At 42.0% G+C, this 21,450-nt stretch overlaps 1 protein-coding gene and 1 pseudogene across 1 annotated transcript in view; both read right to left on the bottom strand.

Moving 5' to 3' along the window:
• DEPTOR (DEP domain containing MTOR interacting protein) overlaps nucleotides 1-21,450 on the bottom strand; it is a 161,359-nt gene that overhangs the window by 60,644 nt on the left and 79,265 nt on the right. Inside the window, exon 4 of the mRNA XM_004372975.3 lies at nucleotides 15,076-15,254. Coding sequence (XP_004373032.1) covers nucleotides 15,076-15,254 — 179 coding nt within the window. The remainder of the gene's footprint in view (nucleotides 1-15,075; nucleotides 15,255-21,450) is intronic.
• Nucleotides 8,700-10,100, bottom strand: LOC105756093 (calmodulin-like; annotated as a pseudogene).

Raw genomic sequence — 21,450 nt, 5'->3', positions numbered from 1 at the left:
CATCAAAAAAGAAGAAAGGGACAAAATCAAAACATTAGCTATACACTTGAACAAATAGGAAGAGAACAGCAAAAGAAACCCACAACCACAAGAAGAAAGGAAATAATAAAGATCAGAGCAGAAATAAATGAAACAGAGAACAGAAAAACAATAGAAAGAATCAATAAAACCAAAAGTTGTTTCTTTGAAAGGATCAACAAAATCGACAAATCACCGGCCAGACCGACAAAAGAAAAACAGGAGAGAACACAAGTAACCCAAACAAGAAATGAAATGGGGGACATTACAACAGATCCAACAGAAACAAAAAGGATCATAACAAGAGTATTATGAAAAAATATACTCCAACAAATTTGAAAACCTAGAGGAAAAGGACAAATTTCTAGAAACACACTACCTACCCAAACCAAAATGATGTTGAAAATCTGAACAGACCCATAACAACAGAAGAGATTGAAAGGTAATTTAAAAAAAACTCCCAACAAAAAAAAGCCCTGGCCAAAATGGCCCTAATACACGGCATTAATAGGATACAAACCATAACCAACAACACACAAACTCTAGAAGATAAGCTAGATAACTGGCATCTTTGAAAAATTAAACACTATGCTCATCAAAAGACTTCATCAAAAGAGTAAAAAGAGAACCTACAGACTGCTAAAAACATTTTGGCTATCAAAAATCTGACAACGGTCTAATCTCTAAAATCTACAGGAAAATCCAACACCTCTACAACAAAAAGACAAATAATCCAGTTAAAAAATGGGCAAAGGAAATGAACAGACACTTCACCGAAGACATTCAAGTGGCTAACAGACACACGAGGAAATACTGGAGATCACTAGCCATTAGAGACATGCAAATCAAAACCACAATGAGATACCATCTTACACCAGCATTACTCGCAGGAAGCAAAAAAACAGAAAATAACAAATGTTGGAGAGGCTGTGAGGAGACTGGAACTCTTATACATTGCTGGTGGGGATGCAAAATTGCACAACCATTTTGGAAAATGATACGGCACTTCGTTAGAAAGCTAGAAATAGAAATACTATATGATCCAGCAATCCCACTCCTAGGAATATATCCTAGAGAAATAAGAGCCGTCACATGAATAGACATGCACACCCATGTTCACTGCAGCATTGTTCACAATAGCAAAAAGATGGAAACAACCTAGATGCCCATCAACAGGTGAATGGATAAACAAACTATGGTACGTACACGCAATGGAGTACTACATAATGATAAAGAACAATGATGAATCTGTGAAGCATCTCACAACATGGATGAAGCTGGAGGGCATCATGCTGAGTGAAATAAGTCAATCACAAAAGGACAAATACTGCATGAGACCACTAGTATAAAAAGTCATGAATAGGTTTACACACAAACAAAAAGAAATAGCTTTGATGGTTACAAGGGAGGGGAGGGATGGGGATGGAAAAACTAAATAAACAATAGATAAGTGGTAACTTTGATGAACGGTAAGACAGTACACAATACTGGGGAATCCAGCACAACCTGTACAAGGCATGGTCATGGAAGCTCCACAGACACATCCAAACTCCCTGAGAGACCGAATTACTAGGCTGATGGCTGTGGGGACCATGGTCTCGGGGAACATCTAGCTCAACTGGCATAACACAGTTTATAAAGAAAATGTTCTATATCCTACTTTGGTGAGTAGCGTCTGGGGTCTTAAAAGCCTGTGAGTGGCCATCTAAGATATCCACTGGTCTCACTCCTTCCAGAGCAAGGAAGAATGAAGAAAACTAAAGACGCAAGGGAAAAATTAGTCCAAAGGACTAATGGACCACGACTACCACGGCCTCCACCAGACTCAGTCCAGTACAACTAGATGGTGTCCAGCTACCACCACTGACTGCTCTGACAGGGATCACAATAGAGGGTCCTGGACAGAGCTGGAGAAAAGCGTAGAACAAAATTCTAACTCACAAAAAAGAGATCAGACTTACTAGCCTGACAGAGACTGGAGAAACCCTAAAAGTATGGCCCCTGGACACCCTTTTAGTTCAGTAATGTAGTCGCTCCTGAGGTTCACCTTTTAGCCAAAGATTAGACAGACTCATAAAACAAAACAAGACTAAAGGGGCACACCAGCCCAGGGGCAAGGAGGGGACAGGAAAGCTGGTAATAGGGAACCCAAGGTCGAGAAGGAAGAGTATTGACATGTGGTGGGGTTGTTACAATGTCATAAAAACAATATGTGTGGTTAACTGTTTAATGAGAAGCTAGTTTGTTCTGTAAACCTTCAGCTAAAGTACAATAAAAAAAATTCAACAGTTTCTATAATCAGTGACTTTGATTACATTCTTTGAGTTGTGCAACCATTCTCATCCTCCTTTTCTGAGTTGTTCCTCCCCCCAATTAAGATAAACTCATTACCCTCTAAGGTTCCTATTTAATCTTTTGAGTTGCTGTTTTGATCCCACATAGATAATTCTTTAAAAAAAGCATAATGCTCAAGGCAGACATTTTGTTTTGTTTTGTTTATTATTGTAGTTTAAGTGAAAGTTTACATTTCAAGTTAGTCTCTTATACAAAAATTTATACATATGTTGTTCTGTGACCGTAACTGCTCTCCCCTGCACACTCCTCCTTTCCACCCCCAATTTTCCACGTCCATTCAACCAGCTCCTAACTCTCTCTGCCTTCTCATCTCACCTCTGGACAGAGGCTAAGCTAAGAAGCACACTCTTCACGAGTATCATTTTATGTCCCACAGTCCAGTCCTATCTTTCTCTGAAGAGCTGGCCTCAGAAATTGTTCTAGTTCTGGGCTGATAGAGAATCCAGGAGCCATGCTTTGCGGGGTTCTTCCAGTTTCAGTCAGACAATTAAGTCTGATCTTCTTACTAGAATCTGAGTTCTGAACCCCACCTTTCTCCTGCTCCATCAGGGACTCTCTGTTATGTTCTCTGTCAGGGCGGTCACTGGTGGTAGCCGGGCACCATCTAGTTCTTCGGGTCTCAGGCTGATGCAGTCTCTAGTTTATGTGGCCCTTTCTGTCTCCTGGGCTAATACTTTCCTTGTGTCTTTGTTGTTCTTCATTCTCCTTTACTCCAGGTGGTTAGGACCAGTTGATGCATCTTAGACGGCCGCTTGCAAGCTTTGAAGACCCCAGACACTGCTCACCAAAGTAGGAACATTTTCTTAATAAACTTTATTATGCCAATTGACCTAGATGTCCCCTGAAAGCATGGTCCCCAGACCCCCACCCCTGCTACTCTGTCCCTCGAAGTGTTTGACTGTATTCAAGAAACTTCTTAGCTTTGGTTTAGTCCAGTTGTGCTGACTTCCCCTGTAGTGTTTGCTGCCCTTCCTTTCACCTAAGATAATTCTTAGCAGACATTTTTTACTAATTAAGCTAAACTATTGTTTAGTTTTAAGAAGAATTTAGGGGCTATTTTTGGCTTAAGGTTTAAAGATTATCTCAGGGCAATAGTTTCAGGGGTTTATCCAGCCTTCATGGCTCCAGAACGTCTGGATTCTATGAGAATTTCAAATTCTGTTCTGCATTTTCCCTTTTTGATCTGGATTCACTCATAGAATCTTCGATCAAAATGTTTTGTAATGGTAGCTGGGCACTACCACCTACTCTTTTTTTAAATAAACTTTATATTTTGGAATAATTTTAGATTTATAGAGAAGTTGCAAAGATAGTACAGAGAGTTTCAGACACCCTTCACCCAGCGTTACTTAATGTTAACATAACCATGGTATATTTGTCAAAATTAAGAAATCAGCATTGGGATAGCAATCTACTTCCAAATCTAGCTTAGTGCTATGAGGAACTCTGTGTGCGGACTCAGGAAGGAAAGCTGTGCTGTGGAAGCCCAGGTTTCACAGGGAAGGCGGCTTAATTACTTAATGAAAAAGACAATTGTCCCCGTGGCTGACATTGCTAGCTGATTGTCCAAATCCCATTATCTCTCTTATCTTCCTTCATAATTCTGTTCAGGGTAACAGTGTGCCCAGTTAAAAACATTTGAGTCACCAACTGCCTTCCAGCAAGGGGTGACCAGATAACACATTTCTGGCCTGTGGGATGTAGGTAGATGGACAACCTTCCCAAATAAAGAGCAAAGCCTTGTTAGGAGACAGCTCTTTGCAGTTTATCGCTGTGCCTTTCCACTGTCTTCTTGCCTTGAGTGCAGACACAACGCCTGAGGTAGACTAAGAATGGCAGAGCAGATGGATGGTGTCTGCATCCTTGATGTCATCAATCTTCCAAGCCAAACATGATTTGAATCTGTTGATGTTAGGTGCTGTAGGATCGATTTTGACTCATAGTGACACTGTGTGATAAGAAGAACCACTCCACAGGATTTTCTAGGCTGTATTATTTACAGGAGCAGATCGCTAGGTCTTTCTCCCACAGAGCTGTTGGGTGGGTTAACTACCAACCTTTTGGTTAGCAGCTGAGAGCTTAACCGTTGCACCAACAGGGCTCCTGGTTTAATCAGAGGATCAGTTTCTGCACAGTGAGAAAAATCATAGTTTATTTACAGTGCTCTAACTACAAATAAAGAAGTATTTGCAGTTATAACACTGTTGACAAAAGAGGAAACCTCTGTTCTTTGTGCATATGTACCCTAGCACTCTTCTTTCGGAAAATTACACAAGGCATCTTTCATTCCCTTCATACTTTCTGAAAAGTTAAGGCCTGCTACGGATCTGTTTTCCTTTAACCAAAATCAACACTACGCTGTGTGCCAATGTTTTAGTGCTGGACTTTATCAAGCAACCTTATTCTCTTACGTTTATACTGCAACAGCGCTGTGGCTGCGTCTATTTCTCCTCCCATTTTGGATTCAGTTATAATAAAAAGTGGGAAGAAAGAAAAAGTCAAAAGCATATCAGAGAGTACAGTGGATAAATTCCCAGAAATTCTTAATTGGGAAAGTAAAGGAGGGGAAAAAAACTGCATTAGATTATAGAGGCTGATAAGAGTGCACTTGAAATATTAAATGTTGAAAGTAGATTGAAAAAACATGCCACCCAGTTTTTTTTTTTTTTTTTTTTAACATATTTGACATTTAGGGGCTAGGAACAATTACACCAGTTATGAATGCCTCAATGTCCTCACGTGAAAAAATAGGGATAACAATACCAAGTGCATAGAGTTCTTGTGAGGATGAAATGCACTAACAGTATTAAAGAACCTATCCGTTATTTTTGCCTGACCAGCACTCATTCCCCCTTGGTAGCAGAACTCCCATTTTCCTTTGGTGGAACAAGTCCTCCCCCATAGCATGCTTGCTTGGTGATGTTGTCAGTCAAGGTCCTGCCCACCCAAGGTCAAGAGTTGGGTATGTGACCCAGGCTCAGCCAATCAGAGTCTTTCTCTAGGGTATCAGCATCTAGAGAGAGCAACTGCTTGGAAAACATGGGATGTAGGTAGCTGGAAGGGATTGTCCTTCAGTCCCTGGTGCCTGGATCCCCAGAGCTTCTCCAGTTCCTCTTCTTTAGGCAGCCTGGTTTTACAGTGTTTCCTTTAACTATCAGCTAGCTATGTCATATCATTAAAGTTAAGTGATGATTTGGGTGGCTTATATTTAAAGAGGAGCCCTGGTGGCACAGTGGTTAAGTGATATGGCTGCTAACCAAAAGGCTGGCAGTTTGAATCCACCAGCTGCTCCTCGGAAACTCTATGGGGAAGTTCTACTCTATCCTCTAGGGTTGCTATGTGTGGGAACTGACTCGATGGCAACGGGTTTGGTTTTTTGGTTTTAGGTGACATAAACACGCAGCATCGTGCCTGGCAAATGGCAAGTCCTCACTAAGTGGTAGTTAGTGTCACTTGTTCATCAACATGTTTTTGCTGAGTAGCTAATATATAAGGTCAAGTCACTGGGATACAGAGATGAAAAAAAGCAAATTCCTTGTCCCTGAGGCACTTACATTGAAGTTAAGGGTAAAGAAAGGCTTAGTGTGGGATGAAGAACTTGGTTTGGCCATTTGACTCTGGTTTCTGAAAATAACCCTAGCAATCAAGATGTCTTTGTTTTCCAAAATAGTCGGGCAAGTAGAGGCTACACAGTCCCCAAACAAAAACCAAACAAACCTACTGCCATCGAGTCCATTCCAACTCATAGCAACCTTATAGGACATAGTAAAACTGCTCCACAGTTTCCAAGGAACGGCTGGTGTATTTGAACTGCTGACCTTTTGGTTAGCAGCTGAGCTCTTAACCACTGTGCCACCAGGGCTCCTACACAGGCCCCATACCTGGCAAACTAAACTCCGGAAGGGAGGGGGAGCATGATGCAGTCATGCATATTCATTGCTTGGACTGTCATAACTCCCAAGCCATGCATATTCACTGAGGTCCCAGTGACTAGGGAACACTAGGCCTTTCTCTCCCTTTTGGGGCCTCATGGATTGGTGAGGACATCTATGCCCAGGAGAGCATGTAGCATGTTCCTTGGGACAATGGAAGCCTCCTGGTGCCAGGACCCCTCCCAGACCTTGCTTGATGAGTCTGTATGCTTGTATCCTTTCTGGTTATAATAAATGAGTAACTCTAAGTATAGGTAATAGTTTGCGTGAGTTCTGTGAGTCATTCTACAGAATCATCTAACCCACTGTGGGCAGTGAGAACCAGCAGAGAGGCTGGCATTTGCCTATTGGGTAGGGGCTGGAAGGGCAGAGTCCTAACTTGTGGAGACCTAACTCTGGGTGCTTAGGGTCAGAGAGACAAAGTGCCACATGGGTGGCTAGTGTCAGAATGAAGTGGGAAACTCGGGATATGAGTTATATTCACATTTTGGGAATTAGCTTTATGTCAGCTATCATTCCTACACTAAGATACAAGATACCATCTGTAATGAAAAATTTCCTCTATTTTTCTGGTGGCAAGAAGTCATGAAATGCAAACAGCAAGAGAACGTGAGTAGGAGAGCACTGATAGAGAGGATGGGAAGGAAGACAAGCAAGGGTAGGCAGACACAGGATTTTGCGAAAGTGGCAATCTTGCCTTTAGCCCCAATCACCAGTACTTTCATTCATTCTTTCATTCTGAGTACACTGGCCTAGGCTTGGAGTCCTTTGGTGGTGTAAACTGTTAACGTGCTCAGCTGTTAACTGAAAAGTTGACAGTTTGAGTCCACCCAGAGGCACCTTGGAAGAAAGACCCAGCAATCTACCACTGAGAAGTCAGCCACTGAAAACTCTATGGAGCCTAGTTTTATCTGACACACATGGGGGCGCCATGAGTTGGAGTGGCCTCGATGGCAGCTGGTAATGCAATCCCAGGCTTAGGCTGTACTCCGTCAGTGATCTTAACCACTGGAGAGAGGAAGTCATTCCCACCTGGGTCTGGCATCCAGCCTCCTTTGCAGCTGATGTCAAGTTCTCTCTTCATGACCATCAGAAAGAATGCCTCAGTGCCTGTCCTCAATGGGAGGATGGGATAATCACAACTACCCGCCAGCAGCTGGGAGGATTCAACAGCGAATATATGTGACACTGGTTTGTGTACTGCGAAGTGTTATAGAGATGTATTTTTTACACAAAAGAAAAAGAAAGAGAGCTTTACGAAGTGTTGAGATTGTTGAAGTGCTCTGATTAAATCTTTCAAAGAGGAAATTATACACCTGGACACAGCAGCAGTAACCTGATTATCCAGGGTCAGCTGCTGCAGCTGAGAGCAATTTACCCGTGTGATTATCTGGTTTTCATCTCCCTCCATTTAAGGGTAAGACAACCGGATAGCAGCTAAAGGAGGTGGGGTTGATCTTTTAAGTGAACGGAATTTTACGACTTGGAATTTATAGCTTGGAATGGACGTAAATTCTAATTTCTTGAACTGCAGTGTTGATGGTTGTGCTGAAGTCCACAGCCACAGCCTACTCTGCAGGCTCCAAGTCACAGTTCAGAAGGTTTTTAAAACAGTCCAAAGATGCTCCTTGGTAAAGGTTTCTTTTTTAAAAGTTTGTGTGGACGGTGACAGACTGACACCTGTGTCACTCTAGCACACTGTAGATGGTAGACCAGCATACACAGGCAGGCATGCCACCAGGCTGTGTCTCCGTTGCCATGGGTCAGAGCAGATGGGAGTACAAGAGGACCATCCTACGGTGGGGCTACATCTCACCAGGTTATCCCTCACCCATTTCTCTGCACGTCATTCGGAGGTAAACCAATTTCAAATGTGTTTGTTTTCGGTAAACCAGCTGTGACAATTTATACTAACAGATTGAACTAGAACCTATCTGAACAGGTTTTGAATTTGTTTTTTCATGTTTAATACAAATGCCTGACTGCTCAATCGTCAAGCTGCATTCATGAAAAACTAGCCACCCAAACAGTGTATTAATTATTAGCAAATGGAACTTAAAGGAGTCCACTAATTGTTTCCTTATCATTAAGGTAGTATAAGTATAAAACTGATGTGTAGCTTGATCCTTAGGGGATAGGACCACCAACCAATACATGCAGATTTTGTGTGTATGTGTGGACAGAAGGCACTTTTGACATTCAGTTTTGCTATATAGACACAGAATGAATACATGAACTTTTGTTTTTTTTGCAAGAGGTAAGCAAAAGATTCAATTTGATTCTTGAGGTGGGGGGATGGTAGGGAACAGGAGCCCTGGTGGCACAGTGGTTAAGAGCTGCGGCTGCTAACCAAAAGGTTGGCAGTTCAAATCCACCAGCCCCTCCCTGGAAACCCTATGGGGACAGTTCAACTTGTCCTATAGTGTTGTCATTAGTAGGAATGACTGACAGCAATGGGTTGGTTGGTTTTTTTGGCTGAGGCAGAAGGAGTTGAAAGTAGGTCTTCAATCTTGCAGTCATCATCTGTACGAATTCCTCACAGCTGACTTGGTCCATCACCATCAATGTCTGCTTCTCTGACCATTTCATCTACTTTGTCATCTGTTAGTATTTCTTCTAAGTTTGTCATGACGTGATGTAGTTCTGCCGCACTGCTATAACCATTGCCATCCTCGTCAAGACTCGGAATGCCTCTCATGGGTTTCCTCTTGGCTGTCTTTCATTCTTCTAGCCATCATAGTCAAAAGTTCTGGGAAGTCAACGGTGCCATTACCATCAGCGTCCACTTTGTTGATCGTATCCTGTAACTCAGCTTCTGTTGGGTTCTGACCCAGTGACTTCATGACAGTTCCAAGTTCCTTTGTGGTGACGGTGCCATCATCTTTATCGAATAGGGGGAAAGTTTCCTTGAATTTAGCAATCTGTTCTTCAGTCAGCGGATCAGCCACGTGCTGGCGAAGAGAGGGAGCGAGGGTGGCTGCCCCAGCACAGGGGCTGTGGCGGCGGGGGTGCCTCTGCTGCTTCTGCAGCAGCCGCTGTTAACTGCTGCTAAAGCGCCGTGGGCGGTGTGCGCTGTGCCGCTGCTGCCTGCGCAGCTGCCAGCTGAGAGTATGGCGCCGCCACATCTGCGAGACTCCCAGCACCACTGCCTGGGGCAGATATTTTAAGTGAATAAAGAACAACTGTTCGTCCCATTTGCAAAGGTTACACAAAAATCAAGGTATCTGGGTCAGTCTTTGGGGGAAAGGGAATCTTGTAGATTTTATGGGCTAATAACAATTTTTAAAGTTTCAGTACTTGCCAGGCTGTGTGAGCTGATGCAGTAAAAGTTAAGAATTGTTTTCCTTGTATACTGGGCTTACAATTAGCACCCAGTCTTCTTTAGTGGTTAAGAGCACGAGCTCTAAAATCAGACTGCCTTGGTTTGAGTCCTGAATCTAACACTTGGCATACTAGCTCTTGTCTTCAGCAAGTTACGTAAGCCTCATCTAAAAAATAGGAACAATTAGGCTAACTCATAGAGCTGTTGAGAGGAATAAATGAGTAAACAAGTAGAGTGCTTAGAACAGCGCCTGTCATATAGAAGGGACTCTATTAATTTTAACTGTTGTTTAGACTTGACTGGATCACGTGCAAAAGCTTGCATTTGAGGGCTGTAACAGTAGACACTGTGCTAAAAAGCTTTTGGCAACATCATTTAAACCTCACAACATGTCTACGCCGGACAGAGTTAACACAGCAGCCCTGATGCAGAAGAGCCTGCTTGTGGTCGTGAGGCTGGCCCACAGCTAGCATCTGGGAACATGGCTTTTGGAATGTTCCTTAGTTACTAACTGATAAGGCTGTTTTGCCCGCGTGGGGTGCTGAATTCTGCAGAACCAGTCTGCCTAGATTGTTTGTACAGTTTGATTTATGGAAAGCACCTGCTTTCCTTCTAAGAGTCTGGAATATCCTGGCTGGCCTAGCAGGCAGAGAGAGTGCCCATGTGACCGCACCCCCTGCACCCACAAAAAAAAAACAAACCCACTGCCGTCAAGTCGATTCCAACTCATAGTGACCCTATAGGGCAGAGTAGAACTGCCCCATAGAGTTTCCAAGGAGCACCTGGTGGATTCGAACATGCTGACCTTTTGGTTAGCAGCCGTAGCACTGAACCACTACACCACCAGGGTTTCCCCTGTGTGACCAGCCCCCAATAAAAACCTTGAATTCTGAGACTCAAGTCAAGAGCTTCCCTAGGCAGAAAAATCACACACGTTATTGCACTTTGCCGCTAGAAGGAGGAGAGAGTTCCATGTGGCTCCTCCTGCAAGGAAGAACATAAAAAGCTAGTACCTGGGTTCCTCCAGACTCCGCCTGATGTCTTTTCCCCCTGCCAATCGTGCTGTGTATCCTTTCACTGTAACAAATCTGAGCCGTGAGTACAGCTATATGTTGAGCCCTAGTAAAGCACCAAACACGTGAGCGGTCATGGGCTCTCCAAAAAAACTCTCTGAGGTATATAATGTGACTCATATAAATGTAAAAATCTGAGGGAAGGGGAGGGTTAAGAGACTCAGCCATGGTCACTCAGCTTAGTAGACAGAAGAGCTGGGATCTGAATCCAGCGTGTCTCCCTCCAAATTCTGTGCTCATTCCACTGTGCAGACAACCACAACCCAATGAGATGCATCCAGCTCAAGGCAAACACCCTTCAAAAGCACAACGCCTAGTAGCTATCCAATACCTATGTGAGCTTGGGAAAATATCTTAAAGGCTTTCAACCTCAGGCTTCTTCACTGTAAAACTGTAGTAATACCTATGTTATAGAACTGCTGTGAAGATTCAATGATATTATATATATAATATATAAATTATATATGTGAAGCTTATGTACATATTAAATACACAATATATTAAAACCTGTAAAATATTTAGCCCAGTGTCTGGTACACAGTAAGCTTCAATAAATGAAAGAGCTAGATAAATATGTACATATGTGATCAGCATACATACATACATTTGTATAAATCACACATATACACGCACCTACACACATACACATAAATATGCATGCAAGTTAACTATTCTCTAACGAGTTCTGTCTTGATTATAGCCCATCCTTCACCATTCATAAATGAAGCTGGTTAGGATTTCATAAGCAGGTCTGATTTTTACACCTACTGTTTTCAATTTAGGGAACATTTTTATCCAGAAACCTTCTGCTCAAAGCCTAAAGGCTGAATTTCTCTAATGTTTAATCTATGAAATTAAATATTAACAAGACCTTTCAGAGATTTGCTAAGGACACTGAAGTTATTTATCATTAACTCTAACGTACACAGATAGGTTGGCCTAAAGCTACTCAACATAAGAACCTGTGATCTAGCAATGAATTTCTGGGCTGGGAAACTGGAATTCGCTTGACAACCATAGCTTCTATATACAGAATATTCAATCCTCCTAAAACCATGGAAAGCATCCTTCTGTGGTTAAGATTTGCTTATGCCTTTAATGTATCCTTTACATTACACTTTTATGGCATATATGTTTATAGTATTACAAAATTACAGTATAACTAGGGTGTAATTAATTACTCAGTCCTTGGAGATCATTTAGAAGCAATTCATATCATTGTCAATCTTCTCTCTGAAGTCCAGGAATGTACTGTATGAGTCAGTAGACTGTCATATAAAGGCTGATTTTCTCCTTGAACTTGGATTCACCTGACTTTCTCTGGAGCAAAAGTAATAGAACCAACTCTACCCCAAACAGGGCCTTTCTCACTGTGGAAAACCTTAGTCACTCCAATCAACTCCAATTTCACGCTTATTAGCAGAATCCATTTGAACATTACTACCTGAGCGCCTCAGACCCATTACTTAACCTACTGGTGCCTTAGTTTCCTTACCTGTAAAATTGAGATAATAAGAATACTTGCTTCATAGTGTTTAAGAGGATTAAATAAGTTCATATGTATAAAATGACTAGAACAGTGTCTGGCATGTCATGTAAGTTAATAAAATATACAATGCATCAGCTATTGTTCTCTAATTGCTTCTGTAGTATCTTACAACAAGACTACAGGCTGTTTAAGGCCAGGGTCCAAACCAGGCACTATATTCTTCTATTCATCCCCCCACCCTCTATGATCTTAGCCCAGCCCCCGAGACACATGGGGTCATCAATAAACAGTCGTGAGTTCAAGTGTGGCAGCACCGCACAGTTGAACACACCTTGTAAAACACTGAAGAGGCTTGAGTGCCACTCCAACCAATGCCTCTGGATCAGTGGCTTTCAAAATATATGACCAGAATCCACAGTAGTAAGAACAGTTTTATGTTGCAACCTGACACACCCATGCATATGTATATATCTTTATATACTGTACTTACAACTGAAATAAACACTGTCTTCAGTCATCTAGTACTGCTCTAACAGAAATACCACAAGTGGACGGCTTTAACAAAGAGAAATTTATTCTCTCATAGTCTAGTAGTCCAAATTCAGGGCATCAGCTCCAGGGGAATGCTTTCTCTGTCGGCTCTGGAGGAAGGTCCATGTCATCAGTCTTCCCTTGGTTTGGGAGCTTCTCTGTGGAGGAAACTCAGGTCCAAAGGACGTGCTCTGCTCCTGGCATTGCTTTCTTAGTGGTATGAGGTTCCCATGTGTCTGTGTTCGCTTCTCTCTTTTATGTCTCAAAAGAGATTAGCTTAAGACGCTATCCAATCTTGTATACCTCATCAATATAACTGCCACTAATCCATCTTATTATGTCATAGTGATTGAACATAAGGAAATCACATCAGATCACAAAATGGTACACAATCATATAATACTGGGAATCATGACCCAGCCAAGTTGACAGATATTTTTGGGGGACACAATTCAATCCATGACAAACATTTTACTAAATAATACTCTTACTACATAAAGTATGCTCTAATATTTTCTCTTCCAGTTAATCTAGTCTAGTGCCTCTCAAAATTTAATGTACATTCAAATCACTCGGGGATCTTGTTAAAATGTAGATCTGGATTTGACAGGACTTAAGTAGGGTTGGAGGTTTTGCATTTCTAACACGCTCCTAGGTGACAGTGCGGGTAGGTCCATGGACTACACTGTGTTTAATAAGGGTCTAGTCTAATTTAAAGGAGCCCTGGTGGTGCAGTAGTTAAGCAGTAGGCTAACTGAAAGGTTTGCGGTTTGAATCCACCAGCCACTCTGCAGGAGAAAGATGTGGCAGTCTGCTTCCATAAAGAATTTATAGCCTTGGAAACCCTATGGGGTAGTTCTACTATAGAGTTGCTATGAGCTGGCATCTTCTCAATGGTAACAGAATCTAGTTTAAAATTTTTTTTTAAATGCTGGAAATGGCCCTCTAAATTCATTTCATGACCCACCAAAGGGTCACAGTTTGGAAAACACTGCTCCAGTTAATTTCTAAAGTTTCTTTCATCTCTTTCATTCCATCCTTATCTTCCTAACCTTGGGCTAGAAATCCTAGGCCTGGATACGAGGGAAGCTGAAAGCAAGAACGGTTCAAGGATTACCTTTCATACTGACTCTTAGACACAAATGCCTACCTGAGTCCCAGCCCTTTCCTCACTGTTCCTACCTACACCTTGAAGCTATATTAATAAGGTGACTGAGCACTTACTAAGAGCAGGGCACAGAGCCAAGTGCTTTATATGTACCTTATTTACACCTTCAAGCACCCTATAAGGTTATCATCAATTCACAGACGAAAGAGAGAAACAGCTAATAACTGTTGGAGTTGAGATTCCAGAGTCTATGTTCTTGTGATAGCCTGTGATGGCCATCCTCCAAGATGGCTCCAATGATCCTTGCATCCTGGTATTCATGCCCTTCTGTAGTCCCCTCCCACACTGAGTACGGCCAACCTTGTAACCCATACAATACCTGCACTCTCTTGGATCATTTATTCTGAGAGAAGCCAGCTTCCATGTCATGAGGACTCTCAAGTAGTCCTATGGTGATGGACTGAAGCTGCCTGCTCACAGCTGGCACCTTGTTAGGCATGTGAATGACCCATCTTAGAAGGGTCTAGCCTGTCAAGTCTTCACAAATCCATTGCCATCAAGTTGATTCTGACTCTGCAGCCCAGACCAATATCTTGACTGTAATCTCATGAGAGACTCCAAACCAGAATTGCCCAGCTAAGCCTCTCCCAAATTCCTGATCCACTGAAACCGTGTGAGACAGTAAACATTTGTTGTTCTTTCACACCACTGTTTTGGAGTAATTTTTTTACAGTTTTTAACCAATAGGTTTATATTGCTTCATGATAATTCAGCCCTATAAAGAAAGTACAAGTTTTATGAAGCTTCTTTAGACTGATTTTTTGTGGTAGTAGCTTGTCCTATGGTTCATCAGATTTTCGTTCTCCCACCTTGTGGGAGGCATATATTTGCCAAGTCCATTGATGATGTATGACTTGCTTTGGCTAATTGGATATGGGAGGTTGTGATGTTACACCACACCAGAGCAGCTTTTTGAGGCACCCCAAAAATCTGCCTGCCCTCTTTAACTTCTGCCCTCATCTGTGAAAACAACATATCCTAGAGACTGGCTGTTCCTTTAGCCTGTATCCCAGGATGAGAAACCATGGACAGACTTGAACTTGACCCCAGCTTGGAGGCAAGCCAAGCTGAGCCCAGGTAAATCTGCAGCTGACTTACAGACCCATGAGGGACAAATAAGCATGTGTTGTTGTAAGCTACAAGATTTGGGGGTTGTTACATCAGCAAAAGCTGACCGATACACTTACCATGCTGTATGATGCCGTGCTCCATAAGCCGGTTGCAAAGCTGCTCTGCCTCCTGCCTTGTGGTGGCCTCACCTTCCTGAACCAGCCAATCCAGGAATTCAGATGCCATGAAGGTACGCTCGTACTTGACTCCTTCCTCCTCCCTGGACTGCAGAAGTGTGTTTTCGGGGCTCATCAGCCTGGGAGAAAGAAAGGGTAATAAACACATAAAACAAGCCTACACAAAAAGAAAATAGCTCATCCGAAATCCTACAGCATAGGCTTCTGCAAGGTATCACAGCAAAGTTGTCAGGCAGAGAAATGTGGCTGTCATGTGCTTTTACAAATGTCATTTCCAAGAAGAAGGTCTGGAATAGAACGTATTTTCTCCCAGAAGTTAGACCAAACTAGAAATGCAATCCAAAACTCTACATTAGCAGACATCACACATTTTTGCCACCTTGAAAATGAATTACAATTTACTCCACTCCACTTGTTCCCACCCTACCTTTCTAAAAGGGCTAGTATTTCTTTTAAAGGTATCATTCCATTTCCCAAATCACTGAGCTAATAAGTAGACTATGGAAGTCACTCCTCTACAATCTCCTTCACAACTGCCTTCCCAGACGTTCCTCAATTCCTCTGGCTTCTGTCCTCACCAAACCTCCAAAATGGCTCCCACTGGGGCCATGAACAGTCTCTCTTGCATCCATATAATGGGCATTTTTTGAGTCCTCATTTTGGCTGACATCAATAGCATTAGAGACTATTGACCACTCTGCTCCGCTAGAGAGACATCACACTGTACTGTTTCCCTCCTGTCCCTCTGGTCGACCTCCTTTTCAGCTACTTTTTTGGTTGGTTCCTTCTCACCTTCCTGGGCTTTACATGCTAGAATTCCTTGAAATTCAGTCCCCAAATCCCTTCTTTTCTCATTCTATAGTCCCCCAGTTGAGTTCTTTCATACCCATGGCTTCATTTGCCATCCATGACCCAAAGATTCACAAATTTATATCCTCTGACCAGGCCTCTGCTCCACCCACCTCCAGACCTTTCTATCCACATGGACATCTCAAAACACTTCAAACTCAACAAACCCAAAAGTAAACTCTTATTCTTCCTCCCAAACCTGGTCCTGCTCTAGTGAGTGCTTCCACCCTGCAGCCAGAAGACATCGTCCTTGACACCTCCATCTTCCACATCCAGTCCTTCCCATCTCTGGCACCAGCATACCTTAATCTAAAATACCAATACCTTTAATCTAGATAACTACAGTGGTTTCTTTACTGGACTATACTAAGCATCTACACTCGTCCTCAATCCAACCTCAAGTACCTAAATTCAGACCTAGCAATTAGAATGACCTTTTAAAATCATTCTAAGTCCAGGCCCTGTTGAAAACACATTTCAGTGTCTTCTCATTGCTTTGGGGGATAAAGATCAAAATCCTTAACATGGCGTATAATAGATGTATGATCCAGGCCCCTACCCTGTTTAGACCACTCTCACCTTTTTCCTCTGTGTGCTCCAGTCACCCTGGTCTTCTTTCAGTTATATGCCTTCTACCACAGGGCCTTTGAATATGCCATCCACTCAACTGGAATGCTCTCCCCATCCCTCCCTGCCACCCTTCCACTCCTTATGCCTACTTAACTGCTTACCTGTTGCATCTCAGTTCTTGTCAGGTCTCTACTGATTAGGCCATCTCACTGCTCCCTGTACATTTCCTTTGAGGCATGCATCAGAGTTCGTGTGATCATCAGATTAAAGAACTACCATCCCTACTCAGTTGTAAGCTCCAACAGAGTAGAGAGCATGTTTGTCCATAAAATTTTTTTAAATGAAAAACTGGACCTCATAAATGCCAGAGCCATTGTGTCATCTTCCTCTTTAAAACTATTCCTGATAAGTTTGTCTCCCATATGAAAGTTTAGCCCTCTCTTTTAAAAACTTCATTTCCTCTCAAACGAACCATAATATGCAATATAAATTGAAACAGTAAATGCTTAGAGAAGGAAAAAACCTTGGAAATCATTGTAATCCAGCTCCTTCAACATCCACAAGAGAAAAATATAGTTTTCATTCAAGTGAGAAAACGTGAATTGACAGCATTCAATATAGTGGTGAAGAAACTTGCCCAAGGTCATGTTCACAAGCACTTTATATCTGTTCATAAGGCATTTCATTTGAGACTTGATATTTACAGAGACATCTACATAACTGTCCACCATATGATGTTCATTCTCAGTGCTTTCAGATTTACAGCCCAACCCTGCTTTGGGAAGAACATTAGACTAGAAATTAGAAGATTAATGTTTATTCCAGATGGTTCACTTAGTGACTGTGAGATGCAAAGCAAGCTGCTTTTCTTTTTTTAAACCTTATTTTTCTCAAGAGTATAATGGTATCCTCACCCAGTGGTTGTGAGACTCAAATGTGTCAGTGAAACGGCTGTACCACGCAAAAAAGAAAATGTATATACGAAGTGTTACCACTACTTAACTAATCATGGTGCCTACATCAGGGCATGATGAATTTATGCCTAATAGCTATAAACTGATTAAAATGAGGACTCCTTCCACCTCCCTCCACTCTTCCCAGCAGAGTCTCATGAGTTCTACTTCTTCAAAGCCATGGAGAGGGTACAGAATGCAGAAGTAGGCAACCTGTGACCCAAAAAAAGCTCTGCCACAAACTAGTTATGTAATTTCTCACTGCTTCAGTGTCTCCCAGACTTATATTAAATGAGGAAGAGAATACCTATTCTACTTCCTTCGCTGGATTGCTGTTACCGTGAAAAATCTTTGGGAAAAAATTTTGAACATTACAAGTATATAAACATATGCTTTTATTACTAAGAGTATTCATAAAGCTATTCAGCATGTAACAGAACTCATTAAAAAAGTTCTAATTCAGCATGTAACAGAACTCATTTAAAAACCTTCTTAAATTGACCTTTTCCCAATTCAATCCTCTTCTGTGCTTTGATTCATCCTTAGAAATAGCTACTAGGCTGCTTTCCTGGGATTAGTAACATCTGAGTTGGTACCAAAAAAAAATAACCAAACTCGTTGCTTTCAAGTCGACTCCTACTCATAGCAACCCTATAGGACACAGTAGAACTGCCCCATAGGGTTTCCAAGGAACAGCTGATGGATTCAAACCGCTGACCTTTTGGTTAGCAGCCAAGCTCTTAACCACTGCGCCACCAGGGCTCCCTGAGTTAATATAAGCATTAAAATTCTATTTAACATAATATTGGCCAGTCCCTTCTTAGAAGGTAGAAAGGACAATCACAGCAAATACATCAATGCAAGTAACAGACTCATAAAGATGTTCTACAGGAGATTATGTTCAAAGATGGCCACAACAGTTCCTCTCATGCTTCTCTGCAATGTGACTTCAGTTTTTCCTCCATCAGAAGGTTGAATGATTTCCTCTTCCCTTGAACCTGGGATCGCTCTGTGATGTGCTTTGACTAACAATGCCGAAGTGACATAATGTTACCTCTAAGGCTAGGTTTAAAAGGCCTTTCACTTTTGCCTTCACCTTCTTGAAATACTATCCTGAGACTGCAATGTAAGGAAGCAGGCCTAGCCTACTGGAGAAGAAGAGGCCAAGTGGAGGAGAGCCAAGGTGCCCAGCAATGGCCAACACTGGCCAACACCAGTGGCCAACATGGCAATGTGGCCATCTTGGACCTTCCAGCCCTGCTGACCCTCCAGCAACCGTATGAATGAGCCCAGGTGAAACCAGTAAAGGAACTTCCCATCAAACCCACACAATCAGGAGAAATAATATGTTATTGTTGTTTTAGGGTAATTTGTTTAGCAGCAATACATAACTGGAACACGTTCATATCAATGGACAGTGGGGACAAAGAGGTGAAACCTGACACACAGAGATCCATTATACAGCCCAGAAAGTACTGTAGGAACGAAAAATGAATCCTGGAAGGTACTGGGAAAAAACTGCATAGAATAATGCCACGTGGAACCAGAACAGGGAGCCTGCACTGGTGATGGGAATCTAGAAAAGAGAAATGAAGGGCCCATGGACACACCCAAATAAGGATTAACACCATTTCTTTTCTTTTGACCTTCAAATAAGGTATTTTGGGATAAAACAGAGAAACTCACCTCCTTAGTTTTCTAGTCTTAGGCGTTACTTTCTCTAAAAAATCTCTCACTCCCACAAATCTGGATCATGTACCACTCCTATAGGCTCCCAGAGTTGCCTGCAAGTCCCATCTCAGAGCTCTCAGGGAATGGCCTGTTCACTTGATTATAAGCTAGAGAGCAGAGTCCTGTCTGGTGTATCTGGTTCACAGTTGTTTCCTAGCACAGAAGGTTCTCAAAAATTATTCGTTGAATGAATAAATGAAACATTTCTATGAATTCCTCTGCTACACATCATTATCTAAGTGCATATTAAGAATAATCCCCTTAGGATACCCCTTATGATGTTATCATGAGGGACCAGTCCCTGGAGAAGGACATCATGGTTGGTAGAGGGTCAGCAAAAAGGAGAAAGACCCTTGACAAGATGGATTGACACAGTGGCTGCAACAATGGGCTCAAACATAACAACGATTGTGAGGATGGCGCAGGGCCGGGCAGTGTTTCGTTCTGTTGTACATGGGGTCGCTATGACTTGGAAGCGACTTGACGGCACCTAACAACAACAAAAACTGGATGACCCTGCACAAAAATTTGATGAATCAAGGGAGTGTCTGCCCTCTTGAATCTTCTCCGTTTAAGATTCAGACACAGACACTTGGCATTTATCCCTGTTTTACTCTGTCACCTCAGCTCAGCTATTTTCCTTTCTGGGTGTGGGAGGACAAGTGGATGAGGTTAATTTGTGTCACTTCTTGTAACCAGAACAAAGACCTGCCAGCCCTCTGGATCTCCTGCTAAGTAGCTGGTGGTCCCTGGGTAAGTGGTTGGTTGGCTGCTTCTGCTAGTGTGTGCCTTACAAAGCTGGCAGGCCTGCCTGGGTTGGTTAAGTTTGCCATTTAAAACATGTCCCATCACCCTTTGCTCTTCCTTATTTCATTTCCTCTTATAATCAAGTCATGTCCCTATCTAGGTTCCTCTCTTCAAGAAAAAAGCCTTTCATGGGATTTGTTTTTAGTATTGATATGCAGTCATAGTGTTAAAGCAAGAATTTGACTTATGCTTGCTCCAACTATCTTCTGCTATATAATACACCACATCAAAACTTGGTAGCTTAAAACAACCACCATTTAATTATATTTTTGGTTTTGTATGGGTTGCCTGGGGCCCAGCCAGGCAGTTTTTTTTACTGCTTTTACTAGGGGTCACTCCTGCATTTGCAGTCCCATGGTGGCCAGAGCTGAATGTCTGGCCCCATGGTCCTTCAACCCAGTGGCATTTTACTCCTATGTCTTCTAAAAGTTTTATAGTTTTAGCTCTTACATTTAGGTCTATGATCCATTTTGAACTAGTTTTGTATGTAGTGTGAGGCAGGGGTCCAACATCATTTCTTTCCATGTAGATATCCAGTTGTGCCAGCACCATTTGTTGAAAAGCACCATTTCTTTGCCCACTGAATTATCTTGGCACCCTTGCCAAAAATCAATCACGGGCCTTCTTAAAACCTAGGCTCAGAAGTCTGAGAAGATGACTTGGCCTGCATTATACCAATCAGGCATAGACTCAGGCCAGATTCAAGGTTAGGTAACATAAGTGTTCCCTCTTCATGGGAAGAACAGCAAGCGCGTATAGGAAGAGGTAGAAATATTTGGAACCATCTTTGGAGACTAGCTACCATTCCACTTTTTTAATTTGTCAGTAGAAGGGTAATTTTCAACATTTATAGCTCATTCACACTTTTGTGTTGTCTTTTGATTATTTATTTACCAAATATTTTTTATTTTATTTCAAGTATAAGGTGGTTTTAAAAGCATGAGATCTAAAGTCAGACAAACCTGGCTTCAAATCCAAACTCTGCCCACTTGTTAGTTATGTGACTCTGCTTCCTTATCTGTAGAATGGGGATAACAAGGATACCTACACATGGAGTTGCTATGCAGCTTAAGTGAGATAACAAAACCTTCAATCACGGTGCCTGGTATACCATGAACACTGAATAGATTTTAGCCATTATTATAAAAGTTTTATAGATGAAGCTAATACGAGAAAAAAGCCAACCCCTTTCCCTGTGGCAAAATGAAGATTCTATTTGCGTTTCTATAGACAAGAATAATCATTCCACTGGAATTAGTAATCAGAAATGAGTATAGTGCTCCAAAATACCTTATATTTTATAGAACAAATTCAGTTTAAGTCAAAGTTTGTCACACGCTGGCCTATAAACAGGACACAAATTCACACACCTTTTAAGTTTTTAAGCACTAACGAATGCTACCCT

The sequence above is a fragment of the Trichechus manatus genome, unplaced genomic scaffold (assembly GCF_000243295.1).
Source record: "Trichechus manatus latirostris isolate Lorelei unplaced genomic scaffold, TriManLat1.0 scaffold00022, whole genome shotgun sequence".
Classification (NCBI taxonomy): Eukaryota; Metazoa; Chordata; class Mammalia; order Sirenia; family Trichechidae; genus Trichechus; species Trichechus manatus.
Note: the sequence above shows the minus strand (reverse complement) of the source record. Positions and strands in the feature narration are given on the sequence as shown.